At 43.2% G+C, this 16883-nt stretch overlaps 1 protein-coding gene across 2 annotated transcripts; it reads right to left on the bottom strand.

The window, feature by feature from the left end:
• Positions 1 to 5607: 5607 nt before the first annotated feature.
• On the bottom strand, positions 5608 to 12526 carry LOC146670652 (butyrophilin-like protein 1). 2 transcript variants are annotated; one of them, XM_085407684.1, is made up of 5 exons: positions 12304 to 12526; positions 8372 to 8710; positions 8005 to 8283; positions 6943 to 7074; positions 5608 to 5857 (listed from the first exon to the last, which is right to left on the bottom strand). In XM_085407684.1, exons 1-4 carry the CDS (start codon positions 12377 to 12379, stop codon positions 6956 to 6958), a joined length of 813 nt encoding a protein of 270 aa, XP_085263810.1. In that variant the 5' UTR covers positions 12380 to 12526; the 3' UTR covers positions 5608 to 5857; positions 6943 to 6955. The 2 variants fall into 2 exon arrangements, with proteins under 2 accessions (XP_085263810.1, XP_085263811.1); XM_085407685.1 differs by lacking the exon at positions 6943 to 7074.
• Positions 12527 to 16883: the final 4357 nt, after the last annotated feature.

The following is a 16883-nucleotide window of genomic DNA, read 5'->3' on the forward strand; positions in this document are numbered from 1 at the left end:
AAAGGGGCCAAGGGATACTATTGGGTCAGAATTAGCAGAGGTTAAGGAAATGTTAAAACGGCAGCAGGCCCAGATTGATCAGCTTACACATGAGTTGAGAGTTGCCCATACATCAAGTAAGTCTAGGTTCACGCAGAGAGGAAGGCAGGTTATTTGCAGACGGTGTCAGAAGCCTGGCCATTTTGCTAAAGACTGTGATAATGAGAGGGTAGTAGCCTTTGAATCTACAGCCCCTAGCAGGAGCTCATCTGGGCAGGGTACGTTTTCCATGCAGGCGGAAAACTAGCACCCTCTGTTATGCTGAGCCACATATCAGATGGGGACATAACTGGCTCCAACAGTTGTAATGCTCAAATGTCTGGTCCCCCACCCAAGTTGGTAGGCTCCTGTCCAAAGGTTACCATTAATATGGGAGGGGTAGATGTCTCCTGTTTATTAGACACTGGATCCATGGTCACTACCATCACGGAGAGTTTTTTTGCCAAACATTTTAAGAACTGGGGTCCAGAGAAACTGAAAGCATGCCATTGGCTGCGGTTACGGGCAGCTAATGGGCTAGATATTCCCTATGTTGGCTACCTGGAGCTTGATTGCCAAGTGTTAGGGAGGCAAATACCGAAACGTGGTGTGTTAGTTGTTAGAGATCCTTTGGAGCCCAGCCCCAACTCAGAAATATGTGGAGTACTCGGCATGAATGTGATCCGTGAGTGTTATAGGGAGCTGTTTTTGGAACATGGCTCTGCTCTTTTTGACCTTCCTTTAGTGCAGGAGGATCCTTGGCAGCGGGCTTTGCAGCGTTGCCATACAGCGCAGCTACAGCCTGAAGCACAAGTTAGTGGCCCAGTGAGAGTTAAGGGTAGGAGAAAAATTTGCATCCCCGCAGGCACAATGAAGTTTGTACCAACTACATGTCGGAAAGTCCCTTCAGCACACACTGGAACAGCGCTTTTCGAACCATTAGATGCCGGTTTGCCTCATGGTCTCCTTTCTTCTCCAGCTTTGGTCCAGGTGGTCAGTGGCACTGCATTTATCCCAGTTACCAATGTGGGATTAACTGAGGCCATTTTGCCACCTCGCAGTCAGCTTGGCACCTTGTGCCAAGTTGAAATTGTCAGCCAATCGGATGGCTCGACCAGGCTCTTGGAAGATTTGGGAGAGGAAAAACGTGTTACCATGGCAACCCAGAGTGTGGAATCCAACCCTCTGAAAACTGCAATTAATGCAATTGATCTCTCAGCCCTCACTGTACAGGATCAGGACAGGGTAAGGGCCCTTTTGCGTGACTACCAATCTGTTTTTTCTTCACATGATGGTGACTTAGGGTGTACCAATTTAATGACTCATGAGATCCCACTTTTAGATGAGACTCCGGTCCGCCAGCGGTATCGACGGATTCCACCTTCAGAGTATGAGAGCGTTAAGGCCCATATTCAACACCTGTTGGAGAGTCAGGTGATCAGAGAAAGTTGTAGCCCTTTTGCATCCCCAATCGTGGTAGTACGAAAGAAGGACTCCAGTATTAGGCTTTGTGTGGATTACCGTCTGCTGAACTCAAGGACTAGGAAGGATGCTTTTCCCTTGCCCCGAATTGAGGAGTCCTTGGATGTGTTGTCAGGTGCATGTTGGTTCTCTACCTTGGACTTGGCTAGTGGCTACAATCAGGTCCCTGTTGCTGAGCCAGACAAAAAGAAAACTGCTTTCTGTACTCCTTTTGGGTTATTTGAGTTCAACCGCATGCCGTTTGGCCTCTGTAATGCACCAAGCACCTTTCAGAGATTGATGGAGCGAATGTTTGGTTCCCAGAATCACCAGTCTTTGTTGTTGTACTTGGATGATGTGATTGTCTTCTCTACCACAGTAGATGAGCATATTCAGCGCCTAGGAGCAGTACTGGAGACCTTGCGGGTACAAAACTTGAAGGCCAAGTTGGAAAAATGCTGTTTTCTGCAGACAGAGGTAAAGTACCTTGGGCACGTGATCTCCAAGGACGGGGTAGCCACGGACCCAGACAAAATATCTGCGGTGTCTAATTGGCAAACTCCTAGCTCTGTTGCTGAATTGAGATCATTCTTAGGGTTTGCTAGTTACTATCGCCGCTTTGTTCCAGGTTTTGCATCCCTAGCTGCCCCGCTCCACCAGCTGGTGGCCGAACTGGCTGGGACTAAGCACAAACGCCCCTCCAAGCGTGCATTGCAGGAAGTCTGGACTGAGCAGTGTGAAAATAGCTTTCAAGAGTTGAAAGCTCGGTTGGTGCATTCCCCCGTATTGGCTTATGCTAATTTTTCACAACCTTTTATCTTGGAGGTTGATGCCAGCCACTGGGGTCTGGGGGCAGTGCTTTCACAACAGCAAGCTGATGGCAAGGTGCGTCCTATAGCTTATGCTAGTCGAGGGCTAAAGCCCACGGAACGTAACATGTCCAATTACAGCTCCATGAAACTTGAGTTCCTAGCCTTGAAATGGGCTATGACTGAAAAATTCAGAGAATATTTGCTGGGTAACAGGTGTGTTGTCTATACAGACAACAACCCCTTGAGCCATCTGACTACAGCAAAGCTTGGAGCTTTGGAACAGCGCTGGGCGGCTCAGCTCTCTTCTTTTGATTTTTCAATTAAGTATCGTCCGGGTCGTACAAATGGCAATGCAGATGCTTTGTCTCGACAGTGTCAGCCATCCGATCAAACTGTGTCTTTAGAAACACTGCTTCCTGGTACTTCCCTTCCAGACTCTTTAGTGCAAACAGTTTTACCACCCCAGCAAGTAATCCAATCTATGATTTCGGTTTTACCCTCTCATTCACTTGCAGACCTTGCTACTTTGCAGAGGGAGGACCCCACGATTAGTGGTTTTTTGAAGTTTTGGCGCAGAGGAACTGGCCCTACTCGCCAGGAGAGAAGAGATTTGCCAGCAGCAGTGCTGGAAATGTTGCGCCAGTGGAGGAAACTGGTAGAAAAGGAGGGCGTCCTTTATCGGCAGATCTTTCAGCCAGATGGGGGGGAACCAGTGTGCCAATTAGTGGTCCCTCAGAGTCTCAAGAATGAGGTTTTACATGGCTTGCATAATGACCATGGTCATCAGGGAACTGACAGGACTGCAGACTTGATACGCAAGAGGTGTTATTGGCCAGGTATGTCTAAGGAGGTTCAGGATTACTGTCAGCAATGTGAACGTTGCGCGCAGGCTAAAGCAGTTTATCCCAAACCTAAAACAACCATGGGTCACCTCATGGCTGCGAGGCCCAATCAGATTCTGGCAATTGATTTCACATGCCTTGAACCCTCCGTTGATGGCCGTGAAAATGTATTGATTCTTACTGATGTGTTTTCCAAGTTCACTCAGGCCATTTCTACTAAGGATCAAAAGGCAACTACTGTGGCCAGTGTTTTGGTTTATGAGTGGTTTTATCGCTTTGGTGTTCCCTCTAGGATCCACTCCGATCAGGGGAGGAGTTTTGAAGGAGCATTAGTTCAGCAGCTATGCCAGTTATATGGTGTGGAAAAGACTCGCACCACTCCTTACCACCCACAAGGTAATGGCCAGTGTGAGCGTTTTAATCGGACTCTGCATGATCTGTTGAGAACCCTGCCCCCTGAGCAAAAGCGTCATTGGCCCATGTATTTACAGCAGCTCACCTTTTCTTACAATACCACAATCCATCAAACTACGGGTGAGTCACCCTATTTTCTTATGTTTGGCCAAGAGCCCCAGCTCCCAGTTGACTTCCTGTTAGGCAGAGTGGAGGAACCCACCCACGGCCCGGTACACACTTGGGTCCAAGAGCATCAGAAACGTCTAGATGTAGCTTATAAAGGTGTGAGTAACCGCACCAAGGCAGCAGCGACGCTGCGTGCAGATCGTCAACCTGCCCCAGCTTCTGACCCCTTGCCATTGCATCAGTTAGTGTATTTGAGAGATCATAGCATTCGGGGACGGAATAAAATCCAAGATTTTTGGGGCGTTACACCGTATTGTATTGTCCGTGCCCCTGCTGATGCTGGTCCTGTGTATACAGTGGCCCCACTCAATGATCCAGAACAGAAAAGACAGGTTAATAGACAATTTATCAAGCCGATCCCTGCTGATATCTGTGAGAAAATAAGGGCAGAGCTCCAGCAAACTGCTAACCCTAGAAGTTCACCTGACCGGTTACCCCCGTCTGAGAATGAGGGAGACTTTTATGTGTGGCAACGAAGGGAGTCCCCAAGAGGTGACCCCCAAAGTGTACAAACTGATTCTGCACCTTGTCCCCAACAACTCCCAGAGGACCTGGCTATAGTAATGAGGCCGCAGTCCAGAAGGACTAATCCTGGTACCCTGACTCCACAGTGTAGTGTCCCCACTCCATTAGCTGAAAGTGGTACAGTTAGAAGAACGACACGCTCAACAGCTGGCCACCATTCCAATCCACACCATCTGCCCCAATCAGCTGAAGCCAGGCCACCTAGTGTACATTCAGTTACAGCTTTTTATAGACCGTGGCTTTAAGGTTTCATTGTCGGGTCGCCAATGCAAAAACCAGGGGGGAGAATGTGACAGGTGAGACCTGGAGATTTGGGACCGCCCCTGGTGGGCGGAGCTGGTCTTCGCTCCTTTCATAAGCGCAGGTGTGGGCAATTGGGTATTCCTTTGCAAATCTGAAGCTGCGAGTGCTTGGTCCGAGTTGGGCAAGTTGGTGTTTCTTAACTATGAAAGTCTGATACACGTCCTTCCCCTAAACTTCTGTTAGAACGGTAGGTTACACAAAAATGTACCACTTGAGCTCTGGCTGTTGGCAGAGGTTTACAGTTATTTGCACCCTTGTAGGTGGGAAACATTGCTCCCGTGAGAACGGTATAGTGGACTTCATCGCCACTGACCCACATTTATTAGGGTGTGACACGAACTTGTGGACAGGTAACAAAACCAATTCAGTGGAGGAATATTCCTGTGTTTTATTGTCCAGCTAGTGATCTCCTGTCTTTTATTCACAGAGTACCGAGCTGCTGCTTTGCCAGGTGGATTTCTGGCTGCGGGCAAAGGACCCGACACATCAGTGTGTTTTAATTTGTTTTAAACTGGTGTAAGCCGACAGACTGACTGCTGCGGCTGTCAATGGTTTTGCTTTTTGGTTTTATTTTTTCTGTATCAGTAGGCACCACAGATATTGATCCTTTTAGTATTTTAACCCCTTTATTTATATATATATCTATTGTCGCAGACGGTGAAGGCGCTGCAGGGAAAACAAATCCTTTTTTTGTCTCCCCGCTTTTGCATGCACAGCGGTGGGCCCGAGTGAAGACGGCACTGAAGATTTGACTTTTTTTCTATAGTGTTTTACCCATTTGGGGTCATGTGTGAGTTGCCGTCCATGTTTAACCTGTGTGCTATGTCGATTTGTTTTTAAACGGTTCCCCGCAGCGCTTGTCCCGTCTCACGGGCAATCGCACAGTTTTATCGTCTCTAATAAGGTAACGTTTTTAATTGGTTTGAGGTGCCGCTGTTACACTGTTTCTTTTATTTTGTATTAAAAAATTAAACTCTTTTAAACTGACTGTGCGCCTACGGCTCTGTCCTATTTTAAATAGGTACCTACCACGGGTCACAAACATGTCAAATGCAGTGTCTGTTTTCACATTTCATGATCATCATAGAAAGCACTGCTTCTCAATGCAATTAAAAAAGATGGCATAAATTAAAGCAAGAGTATTTCCTTCCCTGTAATAAGCTGGATCAACATAAAGACAAAGGAAACGTAGGATTTCAGTATTTCAGTTCACTGAGGTATGAATCTGTTTTCCTCAGTAACTTTGTTCTGGAGCCTGGAGTCTGCTGTAAATCAGCCTCACAGAAACATCGTGTCTCTGGTTTCACTGAGAAGCTGCAAAAAGGAAATAAAAGTACTTATTACATAAAGTCTGCTTTTAAAATCACACACATACACATGAAGAATGTTGGTCCTGTGAAGATGAGAATTTTTATTTTATTTTATTTTTATTTTTATTTATTTTATTAAGCAACAAAACACAATAAATTCTGTCGGTCAGAATAAAAACATGTTATCATGTGTCACGGACCCGGTTCCGGGGACTCGGGGTTCGTGAACAGTGTGGACCTTTATTGTTATTAGTGTATTGGATGTACGTTTGCTGCACTGTGCTCTTGTGTTCCATGCTGGTGTGTGTGTGTGTGTGTGTGTGTGAGGCTGGAGGATGAAGGACAGCCACCTGCAGGCCTGATGGGTGTGGCCCTGCCAGCTGCTGGTCACGCCTAGCTTACCACACACCTGCTTCTGATCAGGATCGTCGGGGGAGCTACTTAACAGAGCGATGGAGCTTCCTCCGGCGCAGGATCGTTGAGTTAGACTCCATGTCAGTGTTTCTAGCGTTGTTAAAGTGTATGCCTGCCGGAGTTGGTGCCATAACGGCTGTGTCTGTGTTTTTCCCCAGGAGGACAGCGGAACACAGGACTGCAAGACACACGGGGTGTGTGAAGGCACAGGGGCAGAGAGCACGGGATACCAGCACTTGGGAGAAGACACGTCACGGGAGTCGAGGGAGCACTTTTGGAGATTTAATGTGTGGTGTACAATTACCTCACTGTAAATAAACCCACTGTTCATTCCATTAAGTCTGCGTTTTGGGTCCTTTCTCCTACATCCCCCACGGTCTGCCCTCCAGACCGTGACAATCATGAGTACATCTGTACTTCAAACAGGAACTCTGCACACTGTCCCCTCACTGTTCCCTAACCATTCCCTAACTGTTCCCTCACCATTCCCTCATTGTTCCCTCATCTGATACTTTTTGGACATTAAAAAACAAAATAAACAAACTCAGTGTGACTTTTGTTTGACAGCTTGAGGTCAGCTTTTCTTTCTCTGGTCATTTATTCATTCATGTCTCTATTATTTGTTACTGCATCATTCTTGACGAGGTCCACAGGTGTGAATATGTTCAAACTTACCTTTAAAGGCGAGTTACGCTGTAGTGTAGATGAAACACACACAGAGAGACAAAACGACGAGCGCAGAAAGAATCCCAGAAACAAATGAAACTATGAGCACGGTGTCTCCACGGCAGGACTCAAACAGCTGGGCTGAAACACACGACACAATCCAGCTGTTACACTAAAGGTCAGGTTTAGTTTCAACCCACAGAAATAAGATCAGCGTCTGTGATCAATGAAAAAATACAAACACGTCTGTGAAAACGTTTTTTTTCCTTCCTGATGTTTTATTTTATAAGCCAAGTAAACAGAAAATAAGATTTTTTAAGTGATGTTTTTATTTATTAAAGGAACAAAAACGTCCTACCCTGACCTTTAACCTGTGTGAAAACAGGTGCTTGTATTTCCCCCTGCAGCGCTCAGGCGTCTGTGATAACTGATGAACAGTGCGTCACACCAGTGTGGAGGATTTTCTGGTCTGTTCTCCTAAACTGACACAAGCTGCCTGTTGTTCTGGGTTCTTTACTGACCTCCTGGATGAGCCACCGATGTGCTCTCAGAGTAACTTTGTAAGGTCGGCTACTCCTGCTTCACCACTTTTCCAACTCCTGTCTGTTTGTAGATAATGACTCTCTGTGTGAGCCATAAAGCCTTAAACACGAGTTTGTACCCAAACATCACCGATAGATGTCACTGACTTGTCTCAGCTTCTCTTTCATGATGCGCTGCTTTGTCAGATTTTGGTCTAATTCACTTTTTCAGAAAAGTTTTTTGTCTTTTTTTATTCATTTCTGGTTTTCAGCTCTGGCAGCATTAATGCTTAAAATAGGAAAATTAAACTCAGCTTTCCAAAAGATTTGCCTAATCACAGTGTGTGTCTGTGTTTGGATAAATAATCTAAAAACTACCTTTTGTATTACTTTGTTATTTATATTTGTTTGATGATCTGAAACATCTAAATGTGACAAATATGCAAAAAACAATGAAATCAGGAAGGAAGATAAATACTTTTTCACAGCATTGTTTAAAACATACAAACATCAGCATCACAGACTGAAACATGACGAGCGGGAATCAAACCTGGAACAAAGATCTCGTCAGCAGCTCGGTGGCTGAGCTCCTCCTGCGTGGCTGCACAGAGGAAGTGGTTTGTGTTTGTCCTGGTCACCGTGGTGAGGAGGGTGATGTCATAGCGGCCGTCTCTGTGTGACACCTGTGGCTCCTCAGCAGGAAGGATGTTCCCATCGCTGTCCCTCCACTCTACTCTCAGCTTTGGAGAAGCACCTCTGACCTCACACTTCAGCTGCACCCCGACCTCGCTGATGTTCAGGATCCCAACAAACGGCTTCGGAGCTGCACCTGTGAACACAGCAGGAGAAAGTGGACACTCCATACTGTTCAAGGTTGGAATAACTTCTTAGGATGATTGCAGAAATGAAAGACTCACCAACAACCAGGGTGACGTTAAATGTTTCTCTGTCCGGCTGATGAAATGGAAAATCACAGGTGTAGTCTCCACTGTCGGCCACCTTGGTGTTTCTGAGGATGATGGAGGCGTTACCAAACTTCAGCTGGTCTGAAAAGTGTGACACGCGTCCTCTGAAGTGCTCGTCTTGACCTGAACGTCTGTTATTATGATGGAGGCCGGCGTCGTACACAAACACCTCCCGCTCATCGTCTTTCTTCCAGTGAAAGCGTGTTCGTACGAGGCTCTCCTGGGAGCTGAGCGAGCACGGCAAGATGATGTAGTTTCCTTCAGATACAGCCACCACGACGGTTCCTCGCCCTGAAGAATGAAACATATTTAAATCATTATGTTTAAACACAGAACAAATGCAGATCATTCAGAGATAAGTATTAAAACATCACATTCCTCCAGCACATCACACACACTCATATTGTTCCTGCACAGGCTTCACTGCTGAAGACATCTGCTAGTGTGTTGATCCACTCGTCTGAGTCTCACAGCTCATCACAAACGTTTGTTTTTTCAGTCAAAAACATCTTTTGCAAACCAAATGTGTCACCTTGATGATGAGTTTGTGCCTGTGTCTTAACTGTTTGGAAAATTTGGACTTTGCTGTCATGCAGCAGGCAAGTCAATCAAGAAAAACTGTAAATTCATTAAAAAATTGTCAACATGAATTCTTTCGATGCTTTGTTTATTGCTCGGATCTGTAGCTAGTGTTTAACCCGTATTTGTGACTAAAAAACAGACCTGCAAACATATTTTTGGGCAGCTTGTCAGAAAAAGGTCTGACAACATCAAAGCCAAACAGCCTCCACTTATAAACAGAAACACTGATAAGCAGTAGCAGTGATGATGAGGCTGCGATAGTTTAACGTGGAATTTACACACAGTGAAGACTGAGACGAAGAGCTCAGGCTGATTTAAAGATACAAATCTTTGCTGTGATCAACATTAAAACCTTTAAAGTCCTTCATCAAAGCTCCTGATCATCAAACTCTAACATGCAGAAAAGCAAACTTTGTCGCTGCTCCATCCTCCGATGTTTGTTTTACACACATGCAGATGACCTGTTCCCTCAGTCTTTGAGACGTTTAAATGATGCAGCTCGCCGACAGCAGCCGTCCTGTTTTACATGGAGAACAGGGGCGAGTCTAAAGGGGGCCATGAGGTGCACTAGACTATATTTGTCTTTCATACCATTTTTTAGATTAAAAGTGAAATTAGTTAAAATATTTTATTGATCAAACTGCGTGAATATTTGAAAATATAAAATAAAAGTTTGGTTTTAAAAGCCAGTAAAAATGTAGACAGACGACTCTGAGACACTGAGCCGAGGGTTGTTAAAGTGGATACTGAAATATTATTATAAATTAATAGTACTTGACTCCAATTAATGTCAGCAAGCTTTCTAAGAAGAGTCAAGCTACATTTTTTATGCCTTAGTTCAGATTGAAGATATATTATTTTATTTGACTTTGACCTTTGACTGTACCTGAGATCATTTATATATTTTTTCATTTAAGAAAATGTTTTCTATTTTATATTAACACACAGATGTTGTATGCAGTTAAACTATAAACATTTCTTCATTTCTAAACTGGAAACCAATGAGCAGTTTGTTCTGAATCTGTGACACAAAGAATGAATCAAACTCTGAAAAGCAAAAATGGGTGCTACCCAACACATGCCAGGTGTACCTAATAAAGTGGTAGGTGAACATATATATATAGCATATAGCATATGCTCATGTGTAATTACAGTGCCATGTCAGGCACCTGTGACACAAGACTGAGAGTCTGTGTTTCTATTTTTGCAGCTGCACCTCTTCTGAGAATGTGTCAGCAGCACTTTAATAATGTCTCTCTATTAAGCATCATTAAGTATCATTAAGTTATTAGTAAGCTATTAGAAAGTGCTTAATTCATCATTCACCAATTCACAGAGGTGTGGACTCGAGTCACATGACTTGGACTCGAGTCAGACTCGAGTCATTAATTTTATGACTTTAGACTTGACTTGAAAAAATGTTCTAAGACTGTGACTTGGACTTTTACACCAGTGACCTGGGACTTGAATTGGACTTGAACCATTTTACTTGAAAAGACTTGATATTTCACCCCCATCTCTAAAATTTAACACACATAGTATATAGAAAATGTGCACCATCAATTCAATTCATTCATTCATTTATTCCAACCACACTCCGTACATATGTGTGCATGAGTGTAGCACAGCCAATCAAATTAACCAGATTTTTTTTTAAGAAGAAAAAAAAACGCTCAAAAATGCTGCAAGGAGTTATTTTTTTCAGGTACATAAACTATGAAGTAGTCAACAAAAAAATGAAATGCAATATGCAAAACATGCAAGCAGAGAATCACAGACAGAGATGGAACAACTTCAACTTTGTCCGACAGCTGAAGTTGCATAAAGAACGGTAGGTTCTCTTTTGCTACGATTGGATAGCTGACTTCATCTAACTAGCAAATGTTGTCCAGGCTACGTTGATGGTACTGTCTGGTTTTAATGTGTATAATTTTTTTGTCATGCTATTTTAAAGCCGGTCCTACAAGCGCATCCAAGAATAACATGCAGCTTATCTCAGAACTGTCGGTGAAACTTATTCTAGGAGCTAGGTTTAATTGAGCTGCATTTTATAGAGGTGCAATTTCACAATTTGTGTATATTTTCTAAGTTCACTATTTCGTCATGTGTTGAGAAAAACAGATTTAAAAATCACATGGTCTAATATTTACATTTACATATAACTGCGACTTTTTTTTTGTTGTTTTTGTTTTTTAAAGACTCGAAAGGACTTGAAATTCAAAGTTTCAGACTTGAGACTTTACTCGGACGTTTACACCAGTGACTTGAGACTTGACTTGTGACTTGAGGATAAAGACTTGAGACTTACTTGAGACTTCCAAAACAATGACTTGGTCCCACCTCTGCCAATTCATCTATAAATCACTCCTCCTCCTTAATATGTCGCCTCTAATTACAGATGTGATTATTCATCTGTGGTAATGATCATAGTCAGAAAACAATCTGTATTCATAATGACATGCTACAGAGGAGTATGCTGTATAAACAATGAATGACCTTAATGATGCTTAATAGTGTGACATTATTATAAACGTGTTCATGTTGCTTTGTCCTGAGAGGCAGTTTCAGCGTCACACTGATGTGATTTGACTGGAAGCACAAATGTGATGCTGGTAAGTATTCAGGAACGTGATGGATCAGGATCTGTTTCTAATGAGAAGTTCATTCAATTCAATTTTATTTATATAAAATCACAACAACAGCCGCCTCAAGGTGCAGTGACGTGTGTGGAAACAATGAGAAAGGCTAACGTGATTTGAGAATTGAGTGAGAGCTGAACAATGTACCTAATAAAGTGTCCAGTGAGTCACTTTATTAGGTACATTATATACTTGAGATTAAAGTTTGAATTCTTTTCTTATACTTGTTTAAACCCACCGATCTTAACAGAAGAACATGAAATGAATGTAAATAATCCCGTCACATCTTTGGGAACGATCACAGAATCAAGTCCTTAAAGAAAACTTTCATCATAAAACAAATGTTAGAACAAACGTCTGACGTTATACACAAACTAAATCTCAAAAACAAAAAGAGAGCTCATAGATTATGTCCGGTGTCTTTGACTGTAGGTGAGTTTTTTCACTTGGTCAGTTCACATCTGGAGCAGCTGGATCCACAAACTGCTGTGAGAGCAGGCAGTTCACAGCACGCCATCACATTTTAATTACACGAATGGGAGACAATAGTCTGGATTCAAGGTATTGGAGACATGTACAGCTGGTATAAATTATAAAGGAGGTCAGAGCACAGAATCAGGGAGACTCTGTGAGAAATGATCAGAGTTATTGAGGATTTCCTACCGTTTTGATGTCCTGCTGTTACTGCAAACATCATCAGAGGAAAGACGCACAAAGATAAAAGCTCCGCTAAAAACATGATGCTGAATAAAGTCAGTTCGTCCCCGTGATCCGAACGGCAGCAGCTGGTTAGGAGGTGAAATCTCTGCAGTTAAAGCACCAAATAAAGTCGGAGCAGTTCCTGCAAACCGGAGACCAAAACCTGAGACCTGGGAAGGCTCGCACACCGAGATGGTCGGACACAGACTGCAGCAGGAACCAACAAGTCTTCACTGTCAGTGTGTGTGTGTGCGCGCGCGCATGCGTGTGTGTTTGTGAGTGTGTGTGTGTGTGTGTGTGTGTGTGTTTGTGTGTGTGTGTGTGTGTGTGTGTGTTTGTGAGTGTGTGTGTGTGTGTGTGTGTGTGTGTGTGTGTGTGTGTGTGTGTTTGTGAGTGTGTGTGTGTGTGTGTGTGTGTGTGTGTGTGTGTGTGTGTGTGTGTGTGTGTGTGTGTGTGAGAGAGACACCTAACTCTGGAAGTAGAAACAGCAGACTCACTCAGCAAGTATTCACATGCACATTAAAACTTTCATCACTTTAAATTTTTCTGTGAAATCGCAGCTCTCAGGAACACGATTGTATCCTTTTTCTGATGAACAGGTTCAACTTTCAAAGACCTGCATTCACTGATAAAACAAAGCAGCTGCGCCACATTTCCCAGAAGTTCGTAGTGGGAGTGGCGGCTTTAAGCGTGCGCGGTCCTGCTTCAGGAGCTGTGGGCTCACGGCCATAAGCAGAGAAATCACAATGAGCGCAAACACAGACACACACAGAGAGGCAGGATCAGTTTATCTACACAACAGCCTACAGCCTGAACGACTGTCTGTCCAAACTACATCTGCTGATGTTTGGTGGTTGAAGCAGGAGAGACAGCAGTGATGGAGCTGCCAACCAGTCCTGGCTGCTGTAAAGAGTGTGCGTCATCATATTTATAACTTACAACATAACAGGGGACCAGATACCAACAAAGTAAACGTGAAGCAAACACTGTGTTTGTGAAGCTCAACTTCTTTTCTCTTGCTCCTCATGAAGCTCTTTAATGACTCACAGCTTTATTCCACCTTGATTTTTATTTTACCCACAGTTAGATTCATTAGCCTCCAGCATGGGTCTCATACGCTCAGGAACCCCTCCGTGGGGAGATCTCCTCTAGGGGTTAAAAACCTGGGACTCGGGATAAAATGAAACAGCTTGATGAACCCAAAGGAGTCCCGTGCCCTTCATTTCAAACTCGTGACCTGACCTGAGCATACACAGACAGTCAGAGCTGTTATAACCCAGATAAGCTCAGGATAAAGGATGGACGTCAGTGTTCGCTGATTAGGAAAACCCAGAAAAAAGGCCAGTGAACGCACCCTTTTGCACCCGGGGTCACTGTTACAGCCCACTCTAATCAGCGAGGGGTCCACAGTGAATGGATATGCTGTGAGCACGGTAAATGTTGAAGCATTACAGGTGCGGTTTGTGTAACTGCTGACCTGTTAGTTCTGGGCATGATCAGATCCAAACGTTGTGTTGCACTGTTACACGTGTTTCAGATGAGCAGAGTTCTTGGCACTGACTGGATGAACTTCCACGAACATCTTCTTCCTTTCCTGCTCGACCAGCACACCTTCCACAGATGACGGCACTGATTCACGCGTCCGTGGCAGGACTGAAACACACCTGCTGTTAGTGCTACACGTGAGGACTTAATCTGACTGATTACACACCAACTGTAGATCTGAATAATTAAATCTGTAAATCTGTGAACAACTGCTCACCTGACTGAGCGATCACCGAGCTTATGTCATGGAGAAGCTCATCATCTGTCTGTCCACAGCTCACAAGCATCACTCCTCTTATGATCAGTGTGTTTAATCAAACAGACATGTTTCAGCGCCGGTCCTTCCTCAGAGTTTCATGAAACATGTGAACACACGTCTCCAGCTCTCGCTGTAAGAACCACAGATTACAGATTAAAGCCTTCGAGGTCTGAACTCGTTTCTCTCCTGTTGACTCTGAGCTGTTTCAGTCTTCCTGACCTGGAAGCTACAGCGTGAACGACACCATGAACCTGTATTAGGAGGAACGATCTGTGGCTTTCAGTGTTATGAAGGAGGTTCCCTTTTCACTGGTGCACATCACCAACATACACTGAAGCCCTAACCTGGGGCAGGCTGGACGAGATCCAGAGATTATAGAGATCACAACAGCTTACTGTGAAATCCTAGAAGGAGGGTCCAAAGACTTTCCTGAAGAGCATCAATTTTAAAAAAAAGAATATTTTCAGACCTGCTTTTCTCCTGTTAGCTGAAATTCTGTCTTCAGGCTAAACTGTATCACCAACACAGCAGCTCTTTTCCAGTTTTACTGACCAAAGCACTCAAAGCTCACACTCTGCTGCTTTTAACTTGTAATATAAATAACAGGAAAACCTTCATTTATCCCATATTTAGGAAATTTATTTATTTATTTATTTTTTTATCTCTTCATATTTTTCTGAAGTCATAGTTTTACTTGCTGTGTAAAATCAGTCGCTCTGCTATCAGTAGACCTGTCCGTGTCTGTGATTGGTCAGAGATTGTCAGTGACACTTCTTAACACACTTCTCTTTGATAAGTATTCAAATGTGACAGCAGAAACTGAGACTCATCAGTCCAGGCAACATTGTTGCAGCTTTCTATTGTCCAGTTTTGGTGAGTGTGTGTGTGCAGTCTGTTTCCTGTTCTTAGCTGACAGAGTGGCACTTAGTCTGGTCTTCTGCTGCTGTGGCCCAGCTTCTTCAAGTAGATGCTCTTCTGCACACTTTGGTTGTAACAATAGGTTATTTTACTTCTTGTTGCCTTCCTAGCAGAGAAAGTTGCATAAATATTTTTTCTTCCTTATTCCGATGCTAGCTGTGAAATTCAGCAGGTTGTCTTGACCATGCACATGCTTGACTGCATTGAGCTCCATGAAATGTAATTGGCTGAAATTTGCATTAACACATAGTTGAGGAGGTGTACCTAATAAAGTGGCCAGCAAGTGCACACTTTGTATGAGGTTCAACAGATTTTTTTAAAATTCAGAACTGTTCAGTAAAAATGTAAAAACTGTAATTTTGCCTGCCTCCAGGTTTGACGCTATAATACTTTAAAAAAATAAACAGCTGTCTGTGCAGTGAGTTGAAAGTGAATGATTCATCTATAGCAGGAGTGTGGAGTAAGTACCACAGGATGGCGCACTTTAACTGTGTATGGTAAGGTCATGGATTGTAGTGATTCAGACAAAAAACGAGATGGCAAATGGACTGATTCTTCTATGGGACCTTTCTACTCTCAAACGCAACACAAGCACTGTCTTCTATGCTGCTAAGTGCCTACTAACTACCATTTACACTCTGATGGATGCTAATTGATGCATCGGAGAGCAACTTGGGTTCATATCTTGCTCATATATCTGGCGTGCAGACTGGGGGGAACCACCAACCTTCTGATCAGTAGATGACCTGCTCTACCTCCTGAGCCACAGCCGCCCCAGCAGTGAAAGTTCCTCCAGTGTTTACTGTTATCTCAACTGTCGGTCACGAAACGGACTCACACTAATTTGTGGTAAAACAACAAACAAACTACTAATTAAACTGAACTGATTAAAGATGGGCAGCTACTCTAAACCAAAACTAGCCTCAAAGTTACATCAGTTTCAGAAAAAAACATTTCATTTTCTCTCACAAAGAAAATAAAAGAAATTATTGGCCTGTCTGGAGGCCTTACACCACTTAAAGATGTCTTTCTTTTCCTTGAGTATGAACTCCAAATTCAGTGAAGATGTCTTTACAGCTGATCAAACTGCTGGGAGTATTGTGCCAAAGATGGTTAATTTTAGTTCTTAACCAGCTCCACATCAGCCTGATTTTGTCATTTTTAAAATGAAAAAATAATACTGTTACTTTTTTAAATCTTTCTATTAAATTCGTGTCATCCTTTTGTTTCTGCGATGTTCCACATTTGATGTTGACGTTATTTTTGTTGTTACCCAGCAGTTTGTAATAAAGGTCGTTCAGTGTGACGGGAGATTAAATTTAACATCCATCACTTTTTCTGTTTCTCTCTGTGATGATGGCAGATTAACAACAGTTAAAATGTTCCTCTAAGGATTTCCTCACTTTGCTGTACAACGCGCTGTTTGTTTTCTTTTACTTTTGCTGCTTCACGCAGCATCACAGCTCAGTGCTCCATCTACAGGTGCATCCACAAGAAGCTGAAGGTGGAGAGCAAACAGATGTAATGATGGACAGTTTGAAGATAATATGGTTTCACTAATAAACATTACTTCTGCACAAAACAAACGTACAACACAGAGCAATTATTTAGAAAAGTATCTTTATTGAAAAAGGTGCAAAGATCCACATTCTATTTACGAAAATATACAAGAAATGTGGTTTAGAAAAAAAAACATTTTAAAAAATAAACTTGTCACAATCATATTTGAGCGACTGTTTATGCACAAATTCATTTTTCAGTAAAATGACAAAAACTGTCCTTGTGAATTCTTTTACATGTTACTATGATGCTGTTATGATAG

This window comes from Rhamphochromis longiceps, linkage group LG5 (genome assembly GCF_057381845.1).
Source record: "Rhamphochromis longiceps isolate RC_006_pf linkage group LG5, R_longiceps_female_GT1.1, whole genome shotgun sequence".
Classification (NCBI taxonomy): Eukaryota; Metazoa; Chordata; class Actinopteri; order Cichliformes; family Cichlidae; genus Rhamphochromis; species Rhamphochromis longiceps.